The 21899-nt window shown below is 46.0% G+C and overlaps 1 protein-coding gene across 8 annotated transcripts in view; it reads left to right on the forward strand.

Moving 5' to 3' along the window:
- LOC106579405 (cyclin-dependent kinase 14) overlaps positions 1 to 21899 on the forward strand; it is a 215627-nt gene that overhangs the window by 154543 nt on the left and 39185 nt on the right. For 7 of the 8 annotated variants that reach the window (XM_014159277.2, XM_045701627.1, XM_045701610.1 and 4 more), the window contains 2 exons: positions 2412 to 2551; positions 6416 to 6563. In XM_014159277.2, the coding sequence (XP_014014752.1) occupies positions 2412 to 2551; positions 6416 to 6534 (259 nt within the window). In that variant the 3' untranslated portion in view covers positions 6535 to 6563. Of the gene's footprint in view, positions 1 to 2411; positions 2552 to 6415; positions 6564 to 19951; positions 20067 to 21899 lie in introns of those variants that run through there. The other variant, XM_045701603.1, reaches the window with a different exon arrangement.

The raw sequence follows: 21899 nt of genomic DNA on the forward strand, positions 1-21899 counted from the left end.
CAACATCTGTGGTGAAAATGAAGGGAGAAGAAGGCCCTGATGGAGTTAGTTAGCTGTGTTCCTCTCTGCAGAGAGGGTCTATTGAGTTCAGTAGTGTAGATCTGCTCTATTCCCTCTGAGAGGAGGAGAGACAGGAGGAGGAACTGTGGGAGTGGGCTTCAGAGTTCCTGGCATTAGGTCTGTCTGTGATGAGAACTCAGAGGTCTCTCTCTCTCTCTCTCTCTCTCTCTCTCTCTCTCTCTCTCTCTCTCGCACACACACACACACACACACACACACACACACACACACACACACACACACACACACACACACACACACACACACACACACACACACACACACACTGTACATGCACACACACACACACACATACACCCATACTGTACACACACACACACACACACACACACACACACACACGCACACACACACACACACACACACACACACACACACACACACAGCTCGGTAGATCCGGCAGAGGGAGGAATAACATCATGTTTATTTAATGGACTGCAGGCCTAATTACTGACTTGGTTGTACTTTGTTATTTTTTCTGCTTCCCCTTCGGTGCTGGATGGTAGGCGGGTTCAGGAGTTCAGAGCCTCCCCGTACGAACACACACGCGTCAAACGCACATGCACACACACAGGAGCAGGTCGATGAAAGCCTACAGGGAGTTGAGAGAATGCCTCTGTCTTCACCCTCTTTGATGAAGTCTTTCATTTTTCATGGTGACCGGGTCGGCCTGTGTCACGGGCATGCCAGGGAGAGGAGGCAGTGTGTATGGAGGGTGTGTCCACCATGCTAATAGTCTGTTGTCTTTCTCAGAAGGACATCATTTGAGTCAATTGGAGGTGTACCTGTGAATGTATTTCAAGGCATACCTTCAAACTCAGTGCCTCTTTGCTTGACATCATGGGAAAATCTAAAGAAATCAGCCAAGACCTCAGAAAATAAATTGTAGACCTCTACAAGTCTGGTTCATCCTTGGGAGTAATTTCCAAATGCCTGAAGGTACCACGTTCATCTGTACAAACAATAGTACGCAAGTAAAAACACCATGGGACCACACAGCCGTCATACCGCTCAGTAAGGAGACTCGTTCTGTCTCCTAGAGATGAACGTACTTTGGTGCGAAAAGTGCAAATCAATCCCAGAACAACAGCAAAGGACCTGAAGATGCTGGAGGAAACAGGTACAAAAGTATCTATATCCACAGTAAAACGAGTCCTATATCGACATAACGTGAAAGGCCGCTCAGCAAGGAAGAAGCCACTGCTCCAAAACCGCCATAAAAAAATCAAGACTATGGTTTGCAACTGCACATGGGGACAAAGATCGTATTTTTGGGAGAAATATCCTTTGGTCTGATGAAACAAAAATAGAACTGTTTGGTCATAATGACCATCGTTATGTTTGGAGGAAAAAGGGGGAGGCTTGCAAGCCGAAGAACACCATCCCAACCGTGAAGCACAGAGGTGACAGCATCATGTTGTGGGGATGCTTTGCTGCAGGAGGGACTGGTGCACATCACAAAATAGATGGCATCATGAGGTAGGAAAATTATGTGGATATATTGAAGCAACATCTCAAGACATCAGTCAGGAAGTTAAAGCTTTGTCGAAAATGGGTCTTCCAAATGGACAATGACCCCAAGCATACTTCCAAAGTTGTGGCAAAATGGATTAAGGACAACAAAGTCAAGGTATTGGAGTGGCCATCACAAAGCCCTGACCTCAATCCTATAGAACATTTGTGGGCAGTACTGAAAAAGTGTGTGCTGGCAAGGAGGCCTACAAACCTGACTCAGTTACACAAGCTCTGTCAGGAGGAATGGGCCAAAATTCACCCAACTTATTGTGGGAAGCTTGTGGAAGGCTACCCAAATCGTTTGACCCAAGTTAAACAATTTAAAGGCAATGCTACCAAATACTAATTGAGTGTATGTAAACTTCTGACCCACTGGGAATGTGATGAAAGAAATAAAAGCTGAAATAAATCATTCTCTCTACTATTATTCTGACATTTCACATTCTTAAAATAAAGTGGTGATCCTAATGGACCTAAGACATGGAATTTTTACTAGGATTAAATGTCAGGAAATGTGAAAAACTGAGTTTAAATGTATTTGGCTAAGGTGTATGTAAACTTCAACTGTATGTGTGAATTGGAAATTCCCCCTGAGACACCAGGGCCAGCCATTGTCAATGGCAACCCTGAAGCAATTAAGTTTCAGTGCTTTGCTCAAGGGCACATCGACAGATTTTTCACCTTGTCGCCTAGGGGATTTGAACAAGACATCTTTCGGCTACTGGCCCAACACTTTAACCACTAGGCTACCTTCTGCCCCGTTTCTGTTATGTAGGTAGTGAACCATGCTAACTGTCTGTCTGTCTTCCCTGTAGGTTGGGCTATGTGGACCATGCTGAGGAGTTAGCCTCTAGGTTCCTCCAGTGCTTCCCAAAGAACCGTCTGTCTGCTCAGGCAGCTCTCCAGCACGAGTACTTCAGCCACCTTCCTCCACGGCTCTGGGAGATCTCAGACAGTATGTATACCTTTACTAAGATACTGGATCTCTCTCTTTCTCTTTATTTAGCTTTATTTTCTCTCTCTCTCTCTCGCTCTCTCTCTCACTCTCTCACTCTCTCTCTGTCTCTCTGTCTCTCTCTCGCTGTTTGTCTCTCTCTCGCTGTTTGTCTCTCTCTCTCGCTGTTTCTTTCTCTCTCTCTCACTGTTTGTCTCTCTGTCTCTCTCTCTCTCGCTGTCTCTCTCGCTGTCTGTCTGTCTCTGCCTGTCTCTGTCTATCTCTGTCTGTCTCTGTCTGTCTCTCTCTGTCTTTCTCTCTCTCTGTCTCTCTCTCTGTCTGTCTCTCTCTCTCTCGCTGTCTCTCTCTCGCTGTCTCTCTCTCGCTCCCCCCCCCCCGCTTTTGACCAGGGTGCTGTTGGGACAGTAGAAGCCCAGATGGACCTCAGTTGTCCACCTCAAGATCTACATTTGGATGTTCTTTCCGTCTTACTCACTTGTTAAGTAAAAACAGATGAGTTCTGGTGCAGCATGATCTTCTCTCTTACATGAAGAGTCTATGAGAATACGGGGAGTGAGAATACGTCTACTCTGCTCAGTGCTTTGCAACAGAAAGTTGTTTATGAAAGTATTGTATTAATATGAATTATGTTGATCTGGTCAGCCACGTGCTTCCTTAGCTTCAGCCAAGATATGAAACAAGACCTCAAGGAGGCAGTCATCACATACCTGTAAATATATATACTGTATATATCTGTTGTAACTACCAAAATAAAGGAAACACCAACATAGTGTCTTAATAGGCCGTTGGACCATCATAAGCCATCAGAACAGCTTCAATGCACCTTGGCATAGATTCTACAAGTGTCTGGAACTATTGGAGGGATGCGACAACATTCTTCCACGATACATTTTTGATGGTGGTGGAAAATGCTGTTTCAGGCGCTGCTCCAGAATCTCCCATAAGTGTTCAATTGGGTTGAAATCTGGTGACTGAGACACACACACACACGCACACGCACACACGTGCACACACATACACGTGCGCACACACACACACGTGCACACACCCACACACACCCTTTAAACCCCCTCTGCTCCTTTGAGACCCCTCTTTCAAAGTCACTGAGATCTCTTCTTCTAGCCATGGTAGCCATTATAATGGGCAATTAAGCATGTTTATACATGACCCTAAGCATTTTTTCTTTACAAACATTTATAATTTTCCCATCACAATACTCAACCTGACACCGTACATGACAGTTCAGTTGCCATCGATTCAGAACAGGACATTCAACTGTGTCATTCAGAGGTGACATACATCCCATATTATTAGACTACAAACACAGATACATACAGAGCCAATCCTATCTGTCCACCCCACTCATCACCAGTGTCAAAGCCCAAAGCCTGTTCAGATAGCTTCATAGGAGCTGCATTGGGACCACCTGCCAGAGACAACCCACCCACAGGCTGGTCATTTTAATATGAGAATCATTCTCATTTTAAATTCCCCAGATGAGGATTGATTGATCTCTATTAATCCTGTTATCAGCAGGCCACAGTAGGTTGTTCTGTTAGGAGAAGCAGGAGCTCTGCGGCGGTCACCGGGCTGGGAGAGACGGTGGCTCTCTTTGTGCTGTTACACACACACATGCATGCATGATTGCACGCTCTCTCTCTCTCTCACACACACACAAACACACTAACACAAAGAGGCAGGCTTTAGATTGAGGAAGAATATAGTCAAATTAAAACTGTTATAATGTATAAATGAGGTCCTTGGTGGATCAGCACTGTAGCAACAGGGAGGGAGGGAGAAACGGAAGGAGAGAGGGAGAGAATAACAAATGGTGGTGGAGGAGAAATGACTCTGAAGAGAAGGAATAAGAGAAGTTAAATAAAGGGATCATTGTTATCCTGGGTGTTAGCCTGCTAGCGAAACATGGTGATGTTGTTTTGTGCAGCAGGTAGACAGGCAGCAGGAGAATAGAGACTGATGGGAAATGCCCCAGCCCATGATACCACTGGGAGTTAAACCTGACTGTCAGCACTCTAACACTAACTAACATGAGCTTTACATTCATTACAACACCACAGATAATGAAGAAAGAAACACAGCACACACAAACACACACACACACAACACATATACTGTATACACACACACACACAACACACAAATACACACACACAGCCTGTTCAACATTAAAGCTGAATCTTTATTAGTGTTATCTGGCTAGGGACTGAAGGAGAACATGGTTTATTCAGCCACAAATGCACTCCGTTGTCTAATGTGTTGGGAATTATAGAGACAATAGCTAAACAGATTTATTATGAACAATGGAAGAATTACAGCAGGCATAATAGACCACCCAGTCCCGCGGGGTGTGTGTGTGTGTGTGTGTGTGTGTGTGTGTGTGTGTGTGTGTGTGTGTGTGTGTGTGTGTGTGTGTGTGTGTGTGTGTGTGTGTGTGTGTGTGTGTGTGTGTGTGTGTGTGAATTGGATTGTGATTGTGACATTTAACAGAAACGCTGTGGGAATCTGAGACAGAAGTAGCGTACAATAATAATGTCCTTGACTTGACCTTCACAGTATTACAGACTCTGATATCTCGCAGTATTACAGACTCTGATATCTCGCAGTATTACGGACTCTGATATCTCGCAGTATTACGGACTCTGATATCTCGCAGTATTACAGACTCTGATATCTCGCAGTATTACAGACTCTGATATCTCACAGTATTACAGACTCTGATATCTCGCAGTATTACAGACTCTGATATCTCGCAGTAGTACAGACTCTGATATCTCGCAGTAGTACGGACTCTGATATCTCGCAGTATTACGGACTCTGATATCTCGCAGTATTACGGACTCTGATATCTCGCAGTAGTACAGACTCTGATATCTCGCAGTAGTACGGACTCTGATATCTCGCATTATTACAGACTCTGATATCTCGCAGTATTACGGACTCTGATATCTCGCAGTATTACGGACTCTGATATCTCGCAGTAGTACAGACTCTGATATCTCGCAGTATTACAGACTCTGATATCTCGCAGTATTACAGACTCTGATATCTCGCAGTATTACAGACTCTGATATCTCGCAGTAGTACAGACTCTGATATCTCGCAGTAGTACAGACTCTGATATCTCGCAATAGTACGGACTCTGATATCTCGCAGTAGTACGGACTCTGATATCTCGCAGTATTACGGACTCTGATATCTTGCAGTATTACAGACACGGATATCTTGCAGTATTACGGACTCTGATATCTTTCAGTATTACGGACTCTGATATCTTGCAGTATTACGGACTCTGATATCTTGCAGTATTACGGACTCTGATATCTTGCAGTATTACGGACTCTGATATCTTGCAGTAGTACGGACTCTGATATCTCGCAGTAGTACGGACTCTGATATTTCGCAGTAGTACGGACTCTGATATCTCGCAGTAGTACGGCCTAGGATATCTCGCAGTAGTACGGACTCGGATATCTCGCAGTAGTACGGACTCTGATATCTCGCAGTAGTACGGCCTAGGATATCTCGCAGTAGTACGGACTCGGATATCTCCCCACGGAAACGAAATAAAGGATGTGAGAGAGAGTGTTCTTATAACTCAGCTCATTGATAGTGTGTCCTGAAACTCTCGAAAAAGCCTTAAAGAGAGAAATTCTTATCACTTCAGAGCATTCTGGCTCAATCTGTAATCCTTTGACTCTAAGAGGACACTATGAAGTTGGCTTTAATGACTGATACGTCTCATTCTCTCACTCTTACTCCCTCACTCTTTTTTGTCTCTCTCTCTTTCTCTTTCTCACTCACTTTTCTCACTCTCTCTCTCTCGCGCATTCTCTCCTACCCCAGTGGCTACTATCTTCACGGTACCAAATGTCAAGCTGCAGGTGGAGTCAGGTGACAGTATACAGGTGTGTACCAGGACCAGCTCCAGCCATGCTAAAGGACCGTCCAGCAGCAAACACTGACTGGGGCAGACTGCCCCACAGCTAGCCAGGTATGTACACACACACACACACACACACACACACACACACACACACAAACACACACACACACACACACACACACACACACACACGCACACGCACACACGCATATACACACACACACATACAGTCGTGGCCAAAAGTTTTGAGAATGACACAAATATTAATTTTCACAAAGCCTGCCGCCTCAGTTTGTATGATGGCAATTTGCATATACTCCAGAATGTTATGAAGAGTGATCAGATGAATTGCAATTAATTGCAAAGTCCCTCTTTTCCATGCAAATGAACTGAATCCCAAAAATCATTGCCACTGCATTTCAGCCCTGCCACAAAAGGACCAGCTGAAATCATGTCAGTGATTCTCTCGTTAACACAGGTGTGAGTGTTGACGAGGACAAGGCTAGAGATCGCTCTGTCATGCTGATTGAGTTCGAATAACAGACTGGAAGCTTCAAAAGGAGGGTGGTGCTTGGAATCATTGTTCTTCCTCTGTCAGCCATGGTTACCTGCAAGGAAACATGTGCCGTCATCATTGCTTTGCACAAAAAGGGCTTTACAGGCAAGGATATTGCTGCCAGTAAGATTGCACCTAAATCAACGATTTATCGGATCATCAAGAACTTCAAGGAGAGCAGTTCAATTGTTGTGAAGAAGGCTTTAGGGCGCCCAGGAAAGCCCAAGACCGTCTCCTAAAGTTGATTCAGCTGCGGGATCGGGGCACCACCAGTACAGAGCTTGCGCAGGAATGGCAGCAGGCAGGTGTGAGTGCATCTGCACGCACAGTGAGGCAAAGACTTCTGGAGGATGGCCTGGTGTCAAGAAGGGCAGCAAAGAAGCCCCTTCTCTCCAGGAAAAACATCAAGGACAGACTGATATTCTGCAAAAGTACAGGGATTGCTGAGGACTGGGGTAAGGTCATTTTCTCTGATGAATCCCCTTTCTGATTGTTTGGGACATCCGGAAAAAAGCTTGTCCTGAGAAGACAAGGTGAGCGCTACCATCAGTCCTGTGTCATGCCAACAGTAAAGCATCCTGAGACCATTCATGTGTGGGGTTGCTTCTCAGCCAAGGGAGTGGGGCTCACTCACAATTTTGCCTAAGAACACAGCCATGAATAAAGAATGGTACCAACACATCCTCCGAGAGCAACTTCTCCCAACCATCCAGGAACAGTTTGGTGACGAACAATGCCTTTTCCAGCATGATGGAGCACCTTGCCATAAGGCAAAGGTGATAACTAAGTGGCTCGGTGAACAAAACATTGATATTTTGGGTCCATGGCCAGGAAACTCCCCAGACCTTAATCCCATTGAGAACTTGTGATCAATCCTCAAGAGGCAGGTGGACAAACAAAAACCCATAAATTCTGACAAACTCCAAGCATTGATTATGCAAGAATGGGCTGCCATCAGTCAGGATATGGCCCAGAAGTTAATTGACAGCATGCCAGGGCGGATTTCAGAGGTCTTGAAAAAGAAGGGTCAACACTGCAAATATTGACTCTTTGCATCAACTTCATGTAATTGTCAATAAAAGCCTTTGACACTTATGAAATGCTTGTAATTATACTTCACTATTCCATAGTAACATCTGACAAAAATATCTAAAGACACTGAAGCAGCAAACTTTGTGGAAATTAATATTTGTGTCATTCAAAACTTTTGGCCATGACTGTACACTGTCACATACCACCAACAAAAACCAGCTGCCTTCTGATCAGCAACAGCCCTCAAAGAATCCTAAAGCTGAAGTGGTCATGATATGGTATAGTAAAGTGTAGCAGGGGATCCTGTGTAATGGCTAGTGGGTTATCTTCAGCTCTGACTGGGGAAGGTGGGGAAGGAGGGACGGGGTTCCCTATTCACCAGGCACATAAAGAGGCTGTATTTGCATGTAATGAGAGATATGGGGGCCAGGCGGAGGGGATAATGATGGTGAAGGGGCCAGGGCCAAACTTAAGGGCCACACCAGGGCCCCACTCACAGGATTAAACCTGCAGTTACAGACAGACAGGTGCAGGGACAGGTGCATGGGTTTAGGGATGAAGCTCGTTGGGTGAACACTGACTGGAGAGGATGACAACCACACACACATACACATACACATACACACACACACACACACACACACACACACACACACACACACACACACACACACACACACACACACACACACACACACACACACACACACACACACACACACACACAGACACACGCATAGGGCCATAGGGTACATAAACCAAACACAATAGTTTTACACACCAAACTGGACTATGTATCGATCTCCTCTCCTCCTCCCTCTATTTCACACCATCATTTCATCCCAAATCCTCCTACTGTGTATGTGTGCGCGTGAATGTGTGTGTGTGTATGTGTGTGTGTGTGCGTGCGTTCATGTTTGTGTGTGTGTAAGAGCTGAGAGTGGAAGTCACCCCACTGGGAGAGCTGTGTCCTCTCAGCTGCAGTATTCTTATTGAAATGATCCTCTTTGTCCCTGCCCTTCCCACTGCCTGACAGACTGACAGAGCCCCAGTGATAGCAGACTAATCCACATGCACATGCATGCACACACACACACACACACACACACACACACACACACACACACACACACACACACACACACACACACACACACACACACACACACACACACACACACACACACACACTTTCAAACACACACAGAGAAATACATGAATGTCAGGTATTCTAGTAAAGATAGAAGAGTCTTCGAGGACCTGGGAAAGTGTTGTATTATTTATAAGAGGTAGTGCAGCCAGCCAGCCAGCCAGCCAGGCAGGCAGGCAGGCAGGCAGGCAGGCAGGCAGGCAGGCAGGCAGACAGACAGACAGACAGACAGACAGACAGACAGACAGACAGACAGACAGACAGACAGACAGACAGACAGACAGACAGACAGACAGACAGACAGACAGACAGACAGACAGACAGACAGACAGACAGACAGACAGAGAGGGTGTATTCTTCCGAGAGGTTAATTCCCAGTAGACAGTCTTTGTGCTGTCTAGATGGATGCTTTCACACAGCCCACTACCAGTCTGTTATAGAACTGAATCAAGACCAGAGAGACTGACACACCTCAGACACACAGCTGCAGTACAATGTTCTGACTGAAGAGAGAGAGCGAGAGACAGAGAGAAGGAGAGAGGGAGATATAGAGAGAGATAGTGAAGGGAAAAGAGAGGAAGACAAGATGGAGGAAGGTGGGGTGGTGAAGAGGGGGTAGCAAGAGTAGAGTCATTGAACACTGGTCACTTTAATAATGTTTCCATAGTGTTTTACCCACTTCATATGTATATACTGTATTCTAGTCAAGGCTCATCCTATACAACAACTGCTGTACACACCTTTTCTATTCATATACTGTCCATAATGTCTATACACACCATCATATTTATTTATATTTATAATCCGGACTCTGACATTGCTCGCTATAATGTTTCTATATTTCTTAATTCCTTTATTTAATATGTGTATGCGACCAATACAATTTGATTTGATTTAGAAAGAGAGGGAGCAAGCAAATAAATAGAGACAGACAGGATAGGCATGTGTGTTGTTTGAAGGGGGAGAGAGAGAGAGAGAGAGAGAGAAACAGGCTGCACATGGACAGTTATAGAAGTGTACTGCAGAGCTATACTGTATGTTTATTCATGAGTGTGCATTATTCAGGGGAATGGCTGATGCAACATTGTACCTTGCCTTTGCAATGGCTCTCTCTGTACCATCGATCCTCACGATGACCATGAAGTTCACTTTGAAGTTATTTTCGACCACCTTTTGATTGACTTCCATTGAGTTTGTACTTCTTGCAATCAGCCTCGCAAACGTCAGTTTTCAAGTTCAAGTTTCAATTTCAAGTTTCATATTGCACCGTTCCATTGGCTCAGAGGTAATAGTCTACAGTCAGCTCCTCTCCTCATCTCCTTTCCTCATCTCCTTTCCTGGTGTCACAGAGAATGACTGGTTAAAACAAGCATTGCATAGGCCTCCACGACATTGCTTTTAGCTGTGTTTTCAAATCTGTGCAGAGAGGAGATGAGAAAGGTATTGGGATGCAGACTGTAGCAGAACCTGTCAGCAGCCAGCCAGCCAGCCAGCCAGCCAGCCAGCCAGCCAGCCAGCCAGACAGACAGACAGACAGACAGACAGACAGACAGACAGACAGACAGACAGACAGACAGACAGACAGACAGACATGTGAGAGTCAGACAGACAGACAGACATGTGAGAGTCAGACAGACAGACAGACAGACAGACAGACAGACAGACAGACAGACAGACAGACAGACAGACAGACAGACATGTGAGAGTCAGACAGACAGACAGACATGTGAGAGTCAGACAGACAGACAGACAGACAGACAGACAGACAGACAGACAGACAGACAGACAGACAGACAGACATGTGAGAGTCAGACAGACAGACAGACAGACAGACAGACAGACAGACAGACAGACAGACAGACAGACAGACAGACAGACAGACAGACAGACAGACATGTGAGAGTCAGACAGACAGACAGACAGACAGACAGACAGACAGACAGACAGACAGACAGACAGACAGACAGACAGACAGACATGTGAGAGTCAGACAGACATGTGAGACTCAGACAGACAGACAGACAGACAGACAGACAGACAGACAGACAGACAGACAGACAGACAGACATGTGAGAGTCAGACAGACAGACAGACAGACAGACAGACAGACAGACAGACAGACAGACAGACAGACAGACAGACATGTGAGAGTCAGACAGACAGGCAGACAGACAGACAGACATGTGAGAGTCAGACAGACAGACAGACAGACAGACAGACAGACAGACAGACAGACAGACAGACAGACAGACAGACAGACATGTGAGAGTCAGACAGACAGACAGACAGACAGACATGTGAGAGACAGACAGACAGACAGACAGACAGACAGACAGACAGACAGACAGACAGACAGACAGACAGACAGACAGACAGACATGTGAGAGTCAGACAGACAGACAGACAGACAGACAGACATGTGAGAGTCAGACAGACAGGCAGACAGACAGACATGTGAGAGTCAGACAGACAGACAGACAGACAGACAGACAGACAGACAGACAGACATGTGAGAGTCAGTCAGACAGACAGACAGACATGTGAGAGTCAGTCAGACAGACAGACAGACATGTGAGAGTCAGACAGACAGACAGACATGTGAGAGTCAGACAGACAGACAGACAGACAGACAGACAGACAGACAGACAGACAGACATGTGAGAGTCAGACAGACAGACAGACAGACATGTGAGAGTCAGACAGACAGACAGACAGACAGACAGACAGACAGACAGACAGACATGTGAGAGTCAGACAGACAGACAGACAGACAGACAGACAGACAGACAGACATGTGAGAGTCAGACAGACAGACAGACAGACAGACAGACAGACAGACAGACAGACAGACAGACAGACAGACATGTGAGAGTCAGACAGACATGTGAGAGTCAGAAAGACAGACAGACAGACAGACAGACAGACAGACAGACAGACAGACAGACAGACATGTGAGAGTCAGACAGACAGACAGACAGACATGTGAGAGTCCGACAGACAGACAGACAGACAGACAGACAGACAGACAGACAGACATGTGAGAGTCAGACAGACAGACAGACAGACAGACAGACAGACAGACAGACAGACAGACAGACAGACAGACAGACAGACATGTGAGAGTCAGACATACAGACAGACAGACAGACAGACAGACAGACAGACAGACATGTGAGAGTCAGACAGACAGACAGACAGACAGACAGACAGACAGACAGACAGACAGACATGTGAGAGTCAGACAGACAGACAGACAGACAGACAGACAGACAGACAGACAGACAGACATGTGAGAGTCAGACAGACATGTGAGAGTCAGACAGACATGTGAGAGTCAGACAGACAGACAGACAGACAGACAGACAGACAGACAGACAGACAGACAGACAGACAGACAGACATGTGAGAGTCAGACAGACAGACAGACAGACAGACAGACATGTGAGAGTCAGACAGACAGACAGACAGACAGACAGACACAGACAGACAGACAGACAGACAGACAGACAGACAGACAGACATGTGAGAGTCAGACAGACAGACAGACAGACAGACATGTGAGAGACAGACAGACAGACAGACAGACAGACAGACAGACAGACAGACAGACAGACAGACATGTGAGAGTCAGACAGACAGACAGACAGACATGGAAGTCAGACAGACAGGCAGACAGACAGACAGTGAGAGTCAGACAGACAGACAGACAGACAGACGAGAGTCAGTCAGACAGACAGACAGACATGTGAGAGTCAGACAGACAGACAGACAGACAGAGAGACAGACAGACAGACAGACATGTGAGAGTCAGACAGACAGACAGACAGACAGACAGACAGACAGACAGACAGACAGACAGACAGACAGACATGTGAGAGTCAGACAGACAGACAGACAGACAGACAGACAGACAGACAGACAGACAGACAGACATGTGAGAGTCAGACAGACATGTGAGAGTCAGACAGACATGTGAGAGTCAGACAGACAGACAGACAGACAGACAGACAGACAGACAGACAGACAGACAGACAGACAGACATGTGAGAGTCAGACAGACAGACAGACAGACAGACAGACAGACATGTGAGAGTCAGACAGACAGACAGACAGACAGACATGTGAGAGTCAGACAGACAGACAGACAGACAGACAGAACAGACAGACAGACAGACAGACAGACAGACAGACAGACATGTGAGAGTCAGACAGACAGACAGACAGACAGACATGGAGAGACAGACAGACAGACAGACAGACAGACAGACAGACAGACAGACAGACAGACAGACAGACAGACAGACAGACAGACAGACAGACATGTGAGAGTCAGACAGACAGACAGACAGACATACATGTGAGAGTCAGACAGACAGGCAGACAGACAGACATGTGAGAGTCAGACAGACAGACAGACAGACAGACATGTGAGAGTCAGTCAGACAGACAGACAGACATGTGAGAGTCAGTCAGACAGACAGACAGACATGTGAGAGTCAGACAGACAGACAGACATGTGAGAGTCAGACAGACAGACAGACAGACAGACAGACAGACAGACAGACAGACAGACAGACAGACAGACATGTGAGAGTCAGACAGACAGACAGACAGACATGTGAGAGTCAGACAGACAGACAGACAGACAGACAGACAGACAGACAGACAGACATGTGAGAGTCAGACAGACAGACAGACAGACAGACAGACAGACATGTGAGAGTCAGACAGACAGACAGACAGACAGACAGACAGACAGACAGACAGACAGACATGTGAGAGTCAGACAGACATGTGAGAGTCAGAAAGACAGACAGACAGACAGTCAGACAGACATGTGAGAGTCAGACAGACAGACAGACAGACAGACAGACAGACAGACAGACAGACATGTGAGACTCAGACAGACAGACAGACAGACAGACAGACAGACAGACAGACAGACAGACAGACAGACAGACAGACATGTGAGAGTCAGACATACAGACAGACAGACAGACAGACAGACAGACAGACAGACAGACATGTGAGAGTCAGACAGACAGACAGACAGACAGACAGACATGTGAGAGTCAGACAGACAGACAGACAGACAGACAGACAGACAGACAGACAGACAGACATGTGAGAGTCAGACAGACATGTGAGAGTCAGACAGACATGTGAGAGTCAGACAGACAGACAGACAGACAGACAGACAGACAGACAGACAGACATGTGAGAGTCAGACAGACAGACAGACAGACATGTGAGAGTCAGACAGACAGACAGACAGACAGACAGACAGACAGACAGACAGACAGACAGACAGACAGACAGACATGTGAGTGTCAGACAGACAGACAGACAGACAGACAGACAGACAGACAGACATGTGAGAGTCAGACATACAGACAGACAGACAGACAGACAGACAGACAGACAGACAGACAGACAGACATGTGAGAGTCAGACAGACAGACAGACAGACAGACAGACAGACAGACAGACAGACATGTGAGAGTCAGACAGACAGACAGACAGACAGACAGACATGTGAGAGTCAGACAGACAGACAGACAGACAGACATGTGAGAGTCAGACAGACAGACAGCCATGTGAGAGTCAGACAGACAGACAGACAGACATGTGAGAGTCAGACAGACATGTGAGAGTCAGACAGACAGACAGACATGTGAGAGTCAGACAGACAGACAGACAGACAGACATGTGAGAGTCAGACAGACAGACAGACATGTGAGAGTCAGACAGACAGACAGACATGTGAGAGTCAGACAGACAGACAGACATGTGAGAGTCAGACAGACAGACAGACAGACAGACATGTGAGAGTCAGACAGACAGACAGACATGTGAGAGTCAGACAGACAGACAGACAGACAGACATGTGAGAGTCAGACAGACAGAGAAAGCAGCTCTGGGTCAGGAAGAGGACACTATGGGCCCTCAGCGTCACTATGTCACTTTGAAGATTAGACCGACAAGCGTGCCGAAGCTATAGTGTCTGTCCTGTCTGTCCTATGTAGAGCAGCCAGGCAGCTGTTTATGTGGCTCACACACACATGCAGCCGCACACGCTCACACAGACACACACACACACAACGTTTAGCCATGCCTGCTCAGTGGCCACCTGCCTGAGGGCCTCCATACCTCAGCATTGTGTTACTTGAGTCTTTGCATATGCCATACACACACACACACACACACACACACACACACACACACACACACACACACACACACACACACACACACACACACACACACACACACACACACACACACACACACACACACACATACACACTCACACACACATACACACTCACACACACTCACCAGTGCACAGATTTCACGCACCAGAGCACACCTCTACCAGCAGTCTGTCATATATGTTTTGGCTTCCTGTCCTATATCCTTTAACCAGCATCAACATGTTTCATCACCTTCAACTAGATCCAACAGTAAAGCTCTGTACTTTAGTGTAGCATTTTGCATTTTCTATACCTTTTAAATTGTCAAAGACTCCAGCCACCCTAGTCATAAACTACTGTAAGCGGTGCCGGAGCACCAAGTCTAGGTGGAAACGTCTCCTTAACAGCTTCTACCGACTAACAATTAGACCGCTAAACCGTTAATCAAATGACTACCCGGACTATTGGCTTTTTGTTTTGCATATATTTTCTTTTTTTATTCTGCATTGTTGGTTAAGGGGTTGTAAGTAACAATTTCACGGTAATGCGCATGTGACAAATACAATTTGATTTGATTTATATGGTCCACATACAGTATTTACTGTATCGTACAGAGACAACAACTGGTGTTTTTGCTATGACAGTCTTTTTTAGGTTCACAGAATGACCTGGTAGAAAGTTTTCAGAGGGAAGACAAACTGCTTTAAAGCTGTCCCCTGCTGTGTGCCTGGGGGAGGGAGAAAGGAAGGAATGAAGAGAGGGAGTGAGGGAGGGATAGAGGGATCACCTGAGGCACTGCCTTCAGGAATGGAGAGCTTTCTGTCAAATATCCCCGCTTTTCTCTCCTCTCAGTGTTTCTACTCAACACCAATCCCTGATTCCACTGGCTGTGTCCCCTTCGGCAGACTCTCCCTTCTTTGTTTTCATTCTCTCCTCTCTCTCGCCCTTTTTTTCTCCTTCTCTCGCTCCATCTCGCTCTCTTTGTAAACTAATATGCAGTGTGAATAGAGATTGTAATACATTCCTCAGGAGTGTATTATGAATTGGCTCGGTCATTCCCTGTAGAAGGTGCATGAGTCACCAGTGTGTGGATGTGTTTTTTAAAGGCCCCATTTCCTTCTGTTAAATCTTTCACCCTTCCTTCCTGCCTTCTTTCATGGTGGTCTGAGCTGAGCTGGGAACAGTCTTTGGACCTGAGAACAGTCAGCCTTCCAAGTGTTGAAGTGGAGAGTAAAAGGGTGGTTGGAAGTTTTCTCTGTGTGACTCAGTTTGGTGGTGCAGTATGGAGCTTGTGATTTTACTGATTCCACTAAGCTCTGAATCACTACCACCTCAGCTCCTTCATTTAGGCCACCCGTAATTTCCGGACTATTAAGCGCACCTGAATATAAGCCGCACCCACTGAATAATTTTTATTTATTTATTTTGAACATAAATAAGCCGCACATGTCTATAAGCCGCAGGAGCCTACCGGTACATTGAAACAAATGAACTTTACACGGGCTTTAATGAAACACGGCTTGTAACAAAAAAGATAGGCTTTAACGAAACACAGCTTGTAACAAAAATAAATAGGCTTTAACGAAACACGTCTTGTAACAAAAATAAATAGGCTTTAATGAAACACGGCTTGTAACAAAAATAAATAGGCTTTAACGAAACACGGCTTGTAACAAAAAATAAAAAATTAGCAGTAAGCTTTAGTTGTCTTTTTGCACTGAGTCAATTCCTCACGCTGCTGTTTCCAACGTCTTATCATCGACTCATTAAGACCAAGCTCCCGTGCAGCAGCTCTATTTCCTTTTCCAACAGCCAGATCAATCGCCTTCAACTTGAAAGCTGCATCATATGCATTTCTCTGTGTCCATGCCATGATGAGGGTGACAAAATGACTACCGTAATCAGAATGATGGGAAGTTTGAGAGCGCTCGATTTAATCTAAACAGTAAACAAAAAAGTTGTTTGACCTTAACCCGTTCGGCAATTTCATTGGTCTAATGAAAGCTTCATGCCGCCAAAAAACTGAGCACGTCACAGAATGTTTTTTGGAAGAAAAAAATTGAAAGCGGGAAAAACCCATATATTAGCCGCGTCATTGTTTATTAAGCCGCGAGGTTCAAAGCCTGGGAAAAAAGTTGCGGCTTATAGTCCGGAATTTACGGTATATATAATATACTGTAGATAGCACTATTCTGTGCTGAATGTCTGAATGCTTTTGTTCAGTGTAATAGAGTACTGTCTTAGTAGAAGTTGGTACATGAATTACTCATTCAAACATTTCTTTCTTTTCTCTTCTAAAATAATGTTCTTGACCTGTAAAATCACTTGGTTTGTTACATTTTAATGTCAGTCATGATTTGATTTCCAACCATATTTCTCTTTCTGTTTCTCCACATTCTGTGCTCCATAATACCTCAGTGTAAAACATCCCCCTCTCCTCTCCTCCTTGTTCCCTCTCTATCTTACAGCACTATAACTCTCATTAGCCGTCAGTTCACACCCTCTCTCTCTCGCGCGCTCTCTCTCTCTCTCGCTCTCTATTCCCTCACTTTATCTCTCCTGAGATCTCCCGGTCTTCTCTCTCGCTATAATTATTTATTTCACTTACTCTCTCGCTCCTTTTCCATCTCTCCCCCTCTGCTCCTCCTCCCTCCCCCCTTCTCTCTGGTGCTGTGGGTGAGTATCTTTCTTTCGCTCTCTCTTCCCTTTGCCCTCTCTAGTGTGTGAGAGTAAAGCTCTTTCTTTCTTCGGGCCTGTTTGATTGACAGGCTTGGGGATTGGATCTGATGAGCCACGCTCTCTCACAGGGTCAAGGAGGCTAGTTAGCAAGAGTTGTCAGAGAGAAGAAGAAGAGAGAGCGAGAAAAGAGAGGGATGAGGGGGAAAGGGTTCAGGACTCCCCCGGGCAGGTGTTCATCTCAGCAAGACAGCCCCCCCACCACACACACACACACACACACACACACACACACACACACACACACACACACACACACACACACACACACACACACACACACACACATACACGCACACACACTCCCTTTCCTCACACCTCCCCCAGCTTGTCTCAGGAAGATGGGGCAGGCAGGCAGAGAGGAGGGGTGATAGAGCCCTACAGGGAGACGTGGGAGTTGATTTCATGTGTAATTTCTTTATCACTAGAGGGGACAAATGCCATCCGCCTTTGGGGGGGAGGGGGAGAAGGAGAGAAACGGAGGAGGAGAGGCAGAGGAGGAGAGGGAGGAGAGAGGGGGAGGAGAGAGAGGGAGGAAAGGCAGAGGAGGAGAGGGATGAGAGGTGGAGGAGGAGAGAGGGAGAGGAAAGGCAGAGGAGGAGAGGGAGGAGAGGCGGAGGAGGAGAGAGGGAGAGGAGATCTGACTCTGGATCTCTCTCTCATTACCATAAGCTCCCTTCAGAGCTCCTCCAGTTGTAGGAATGTTTTTCACTTGCTCCCTCTCTCTCGCACTCTCGTTCTGTTTCTCACCCTCGTTCTCTCTTTCTCTGTTTCTCACCCTCCCACTCTCGCTTTCTCTTTCTCTGTTTCTCACCCTCTCTCGCACTCTCTTTCTCTGTTTCTCACCCTCTCTCGCACTCTCTTTCTCTGTTTCTCACCCTCCCTCTCTCCAGCTCCAGCTCCCATCCCTGTCTTTCTCTCTCATAGTAGCTGACAGTAGTTCATTTTGTTGAGCTTTGCCTCTAAATAGATAACCTCTGGCAGATGATGATGATAATGAAGAAAACGAAGAATGTGTGCGTGTGTGTGTGTGTGTGTGTGTGTGTGTGTGTGTGTGTGTGTGTGTGTGTGTGTGTGTGTGTGTGTGTGTGTGTGTGTGTGTGTGTGTGTGTGTGTGTGTGTGTGTGTGTGTGTGTGGTGCGTGTGTGTGTGTGTGTGTGTGTGTGTGTGTGTGTGGGTGCGTGTGTGGGTGCGTGTGTGTGTGTGTGTGCGTCCATGCGTGTGTGCATGCGTTCCTGGATGGAGACAGTGGTGATTATGAGCTCAGATGGCTCAGCACCCGTCCGTGTCGCCCAACCAGATGGTGTTATCCTTATTCAGGTAGTGAATTGGACACATATAAAGAAAAGCTCTGCAATTTACTCCCCTAAAATGGCAAGTTATTGCTTTAAAACATCCGCCATCCTTATTTGTTTCCCAGGAGGAAAGGCAGAGAAAGAGAAATAAAGCATAGGTTGAGAATATATGTCACAGCAACAAAATCACATTCAGGTTCTGGAGAGAAAGGACATGTATTGGTACACAGTATGAACACATAACACACTACACCTCTCTCTTTCTCGTTCTCTCTCTCGTTCCCTCACCGTCTCTCTCTCTCTCTCTCTCTTTCCTTCTATCTCCCTCCCTCTCTCTGTCTCTCTATATATCTCGCCCCCTCTCTCTTTCTCCCTCCCTCTCTCTCTCTCTCTTTCTCTCTCTCTCGCTCTCGCTCCGTCTCTTTCTCCCAACATATGTGCCTCTCTAATGAGCATAGCATACATAGCTTTTCTTCTTTTTTTTTCTTTCACTCTTCTTTTTGTTTCTCAAAAAAAAAAAATCTTGTGTGAAGGAGCCAACAGCTTCACCATCTCCTCATCCAGCAGCAGCAGAAGCCTCGGCAGCAGAAGCCTCGGCAGCAGAAGCCTCGGCAGCAGAAGCCTCTGTGGTTTCTTGTGGTTCCCCTCTGCTCACTGAAACTGGGTTAAATGAAAGTTGTCTAATTAAAACTTGGCCTGTCTTCCATTGATGTGTTTGTTGGGAAGAGTCTGTTAATGCTACTTAGAGACGATGAGTTTCCAAAATTGACATACAGTATATGTCAACATAGAATGGGGGTGATAATAGACAGGACCTCTGGATTTTGTGTGTGTGTTTGCATGTGTGTGTGTGTGTGTTGTGTCAGTGAGTGTGTATGCACGTGTTATGTAAGAGGGAAGAGAGCAGAGTGTTCTCCAATGTGAGTCTTCTGACATGTTTTTGGTTTGTGTTTCCACTGGAGTTGTGCATATGTCAGACTGGGAGACAGGTTGGCTGTGTACGGGCCAATTACCTTGACGAGATAGCAGGTCGACATTACCGGGAGAAAAGAGAGGGAGGGGGAGAGAGAGAGAGCAGGTGTCAGGTCTCCTCACTAAATATGCACAACAGCCTAGCGCCCCAGCCAGCCTAGAGCAGAATGCAAATATATCCAATGTGCAGCCAACCTCTCACACCCACAACTTCTCAAAGACACTCTTTCATATTACTGACATCTAACTCTGATTCACAGAAAGTCAATCTTTTCCCAGTTTCTTCATTCCCCGCCAAAGGACCATAGAGACCCTTCTATATTCTTAACAGTCTCATGTACATCATATATAAAAGACAGATTCATAGCAGATCTCACACAGGGATAATCCACTACAGTGACTCATTGTTCTGAGGACTTCAAGCTGAAGTTGAGGAGGGGGAACTGAAGAGCACTGGCTCTATGTCATATGGCTGCTGTGATGTGTAGGGTCTGGCTGGTCAGTTTGAAGCAGGAAGTCAGCGGGAAGGAGGGAGGTTGACCCGTACGGATCTGGACTCACAAATTAGAGCCCCAGCAGGGAGTCTCCATGGTAACGCCGCATGGCCACACTGTAGCTGTGTGGATCGGAGGGTTGGAACACTGGTTCTAGTTATGTATCAAGCTCTACATAGAGAGAGAGAGAGAGAGAGAGAGAGAAATGAAATACATGTGAGATTAAATGAAAGAGATGTGTGTTGAAGGAGAGAGGTGCCAGGGGATCTGGGGCACTCCGAAAATATTATTTTCACTAATACCTTTCTATAAAGTCTGACTTGGTTGACCTGCCCCAGGAGTGAGATAAGTGTACTAATGGTTTATAGTGACAGGATATTGATTTGTTAGCATGAGCCCAGATTTTCCTTGAAAGTGTGAGGTGTGTGTGTGTAGGATTTGTGAATAGACCCTTTTGTAGACTGGTAGCATGAAACTATAAAACCACCTATGGTTGCTCGGCTTGACGTAAATTACTAGCAACAATAAAGTTAATCATGTAAGATTTTCAAATGGTTGTGTGAGTGACATATTTTATTGATGCTGTTTCTGTGCAGCGGTTACAGTGTGATTCTCCAGGTAGTGAGGTCATAGCATCGACGCCGTGTGACAGGAGAAGAGCTTTATCATGGCCGTACAGCTTGGGCTGGTTCACTCTCTGTCTGTGACAACACATGGTGGCAGCTGTGGCCCTGTGTTCCCTCTGTGTCTGTCTGCAACACAACACATGGACGCCTCTCCAAAACCACTTCAATGTCCTTCCTCCTATCTCTTGCTGTCTCTCTCCCTCCTTTCTTTCTCTCTAAATCTCTCTTTTTCTGCTTTTTAAAGATACATTTGATGCTTCAGTGTGTGTATATCTGTTTTTAAGCTCCTTTAAGCGTTTCACAAAGCTGAGCAAAACACAACCTGTGTGTCACTCAAAGCCTGGTCCCAGATATGGTTGTGCTTTCTTGCCAATTCCTATGATGATTGT

This window comes from Salmo salar, chromosome ssa02 (genome assembly GCF_905237065.1).
Source record: "Salmo salar chromosome ssa02, Ssal_v3.1, whole genome shotgun sequence".
NCBI lineage: Eukaryota > Metazoa > Chordata > Actinopteri > Salmoniformes > Salmonidae > Salmo > Salmo salar.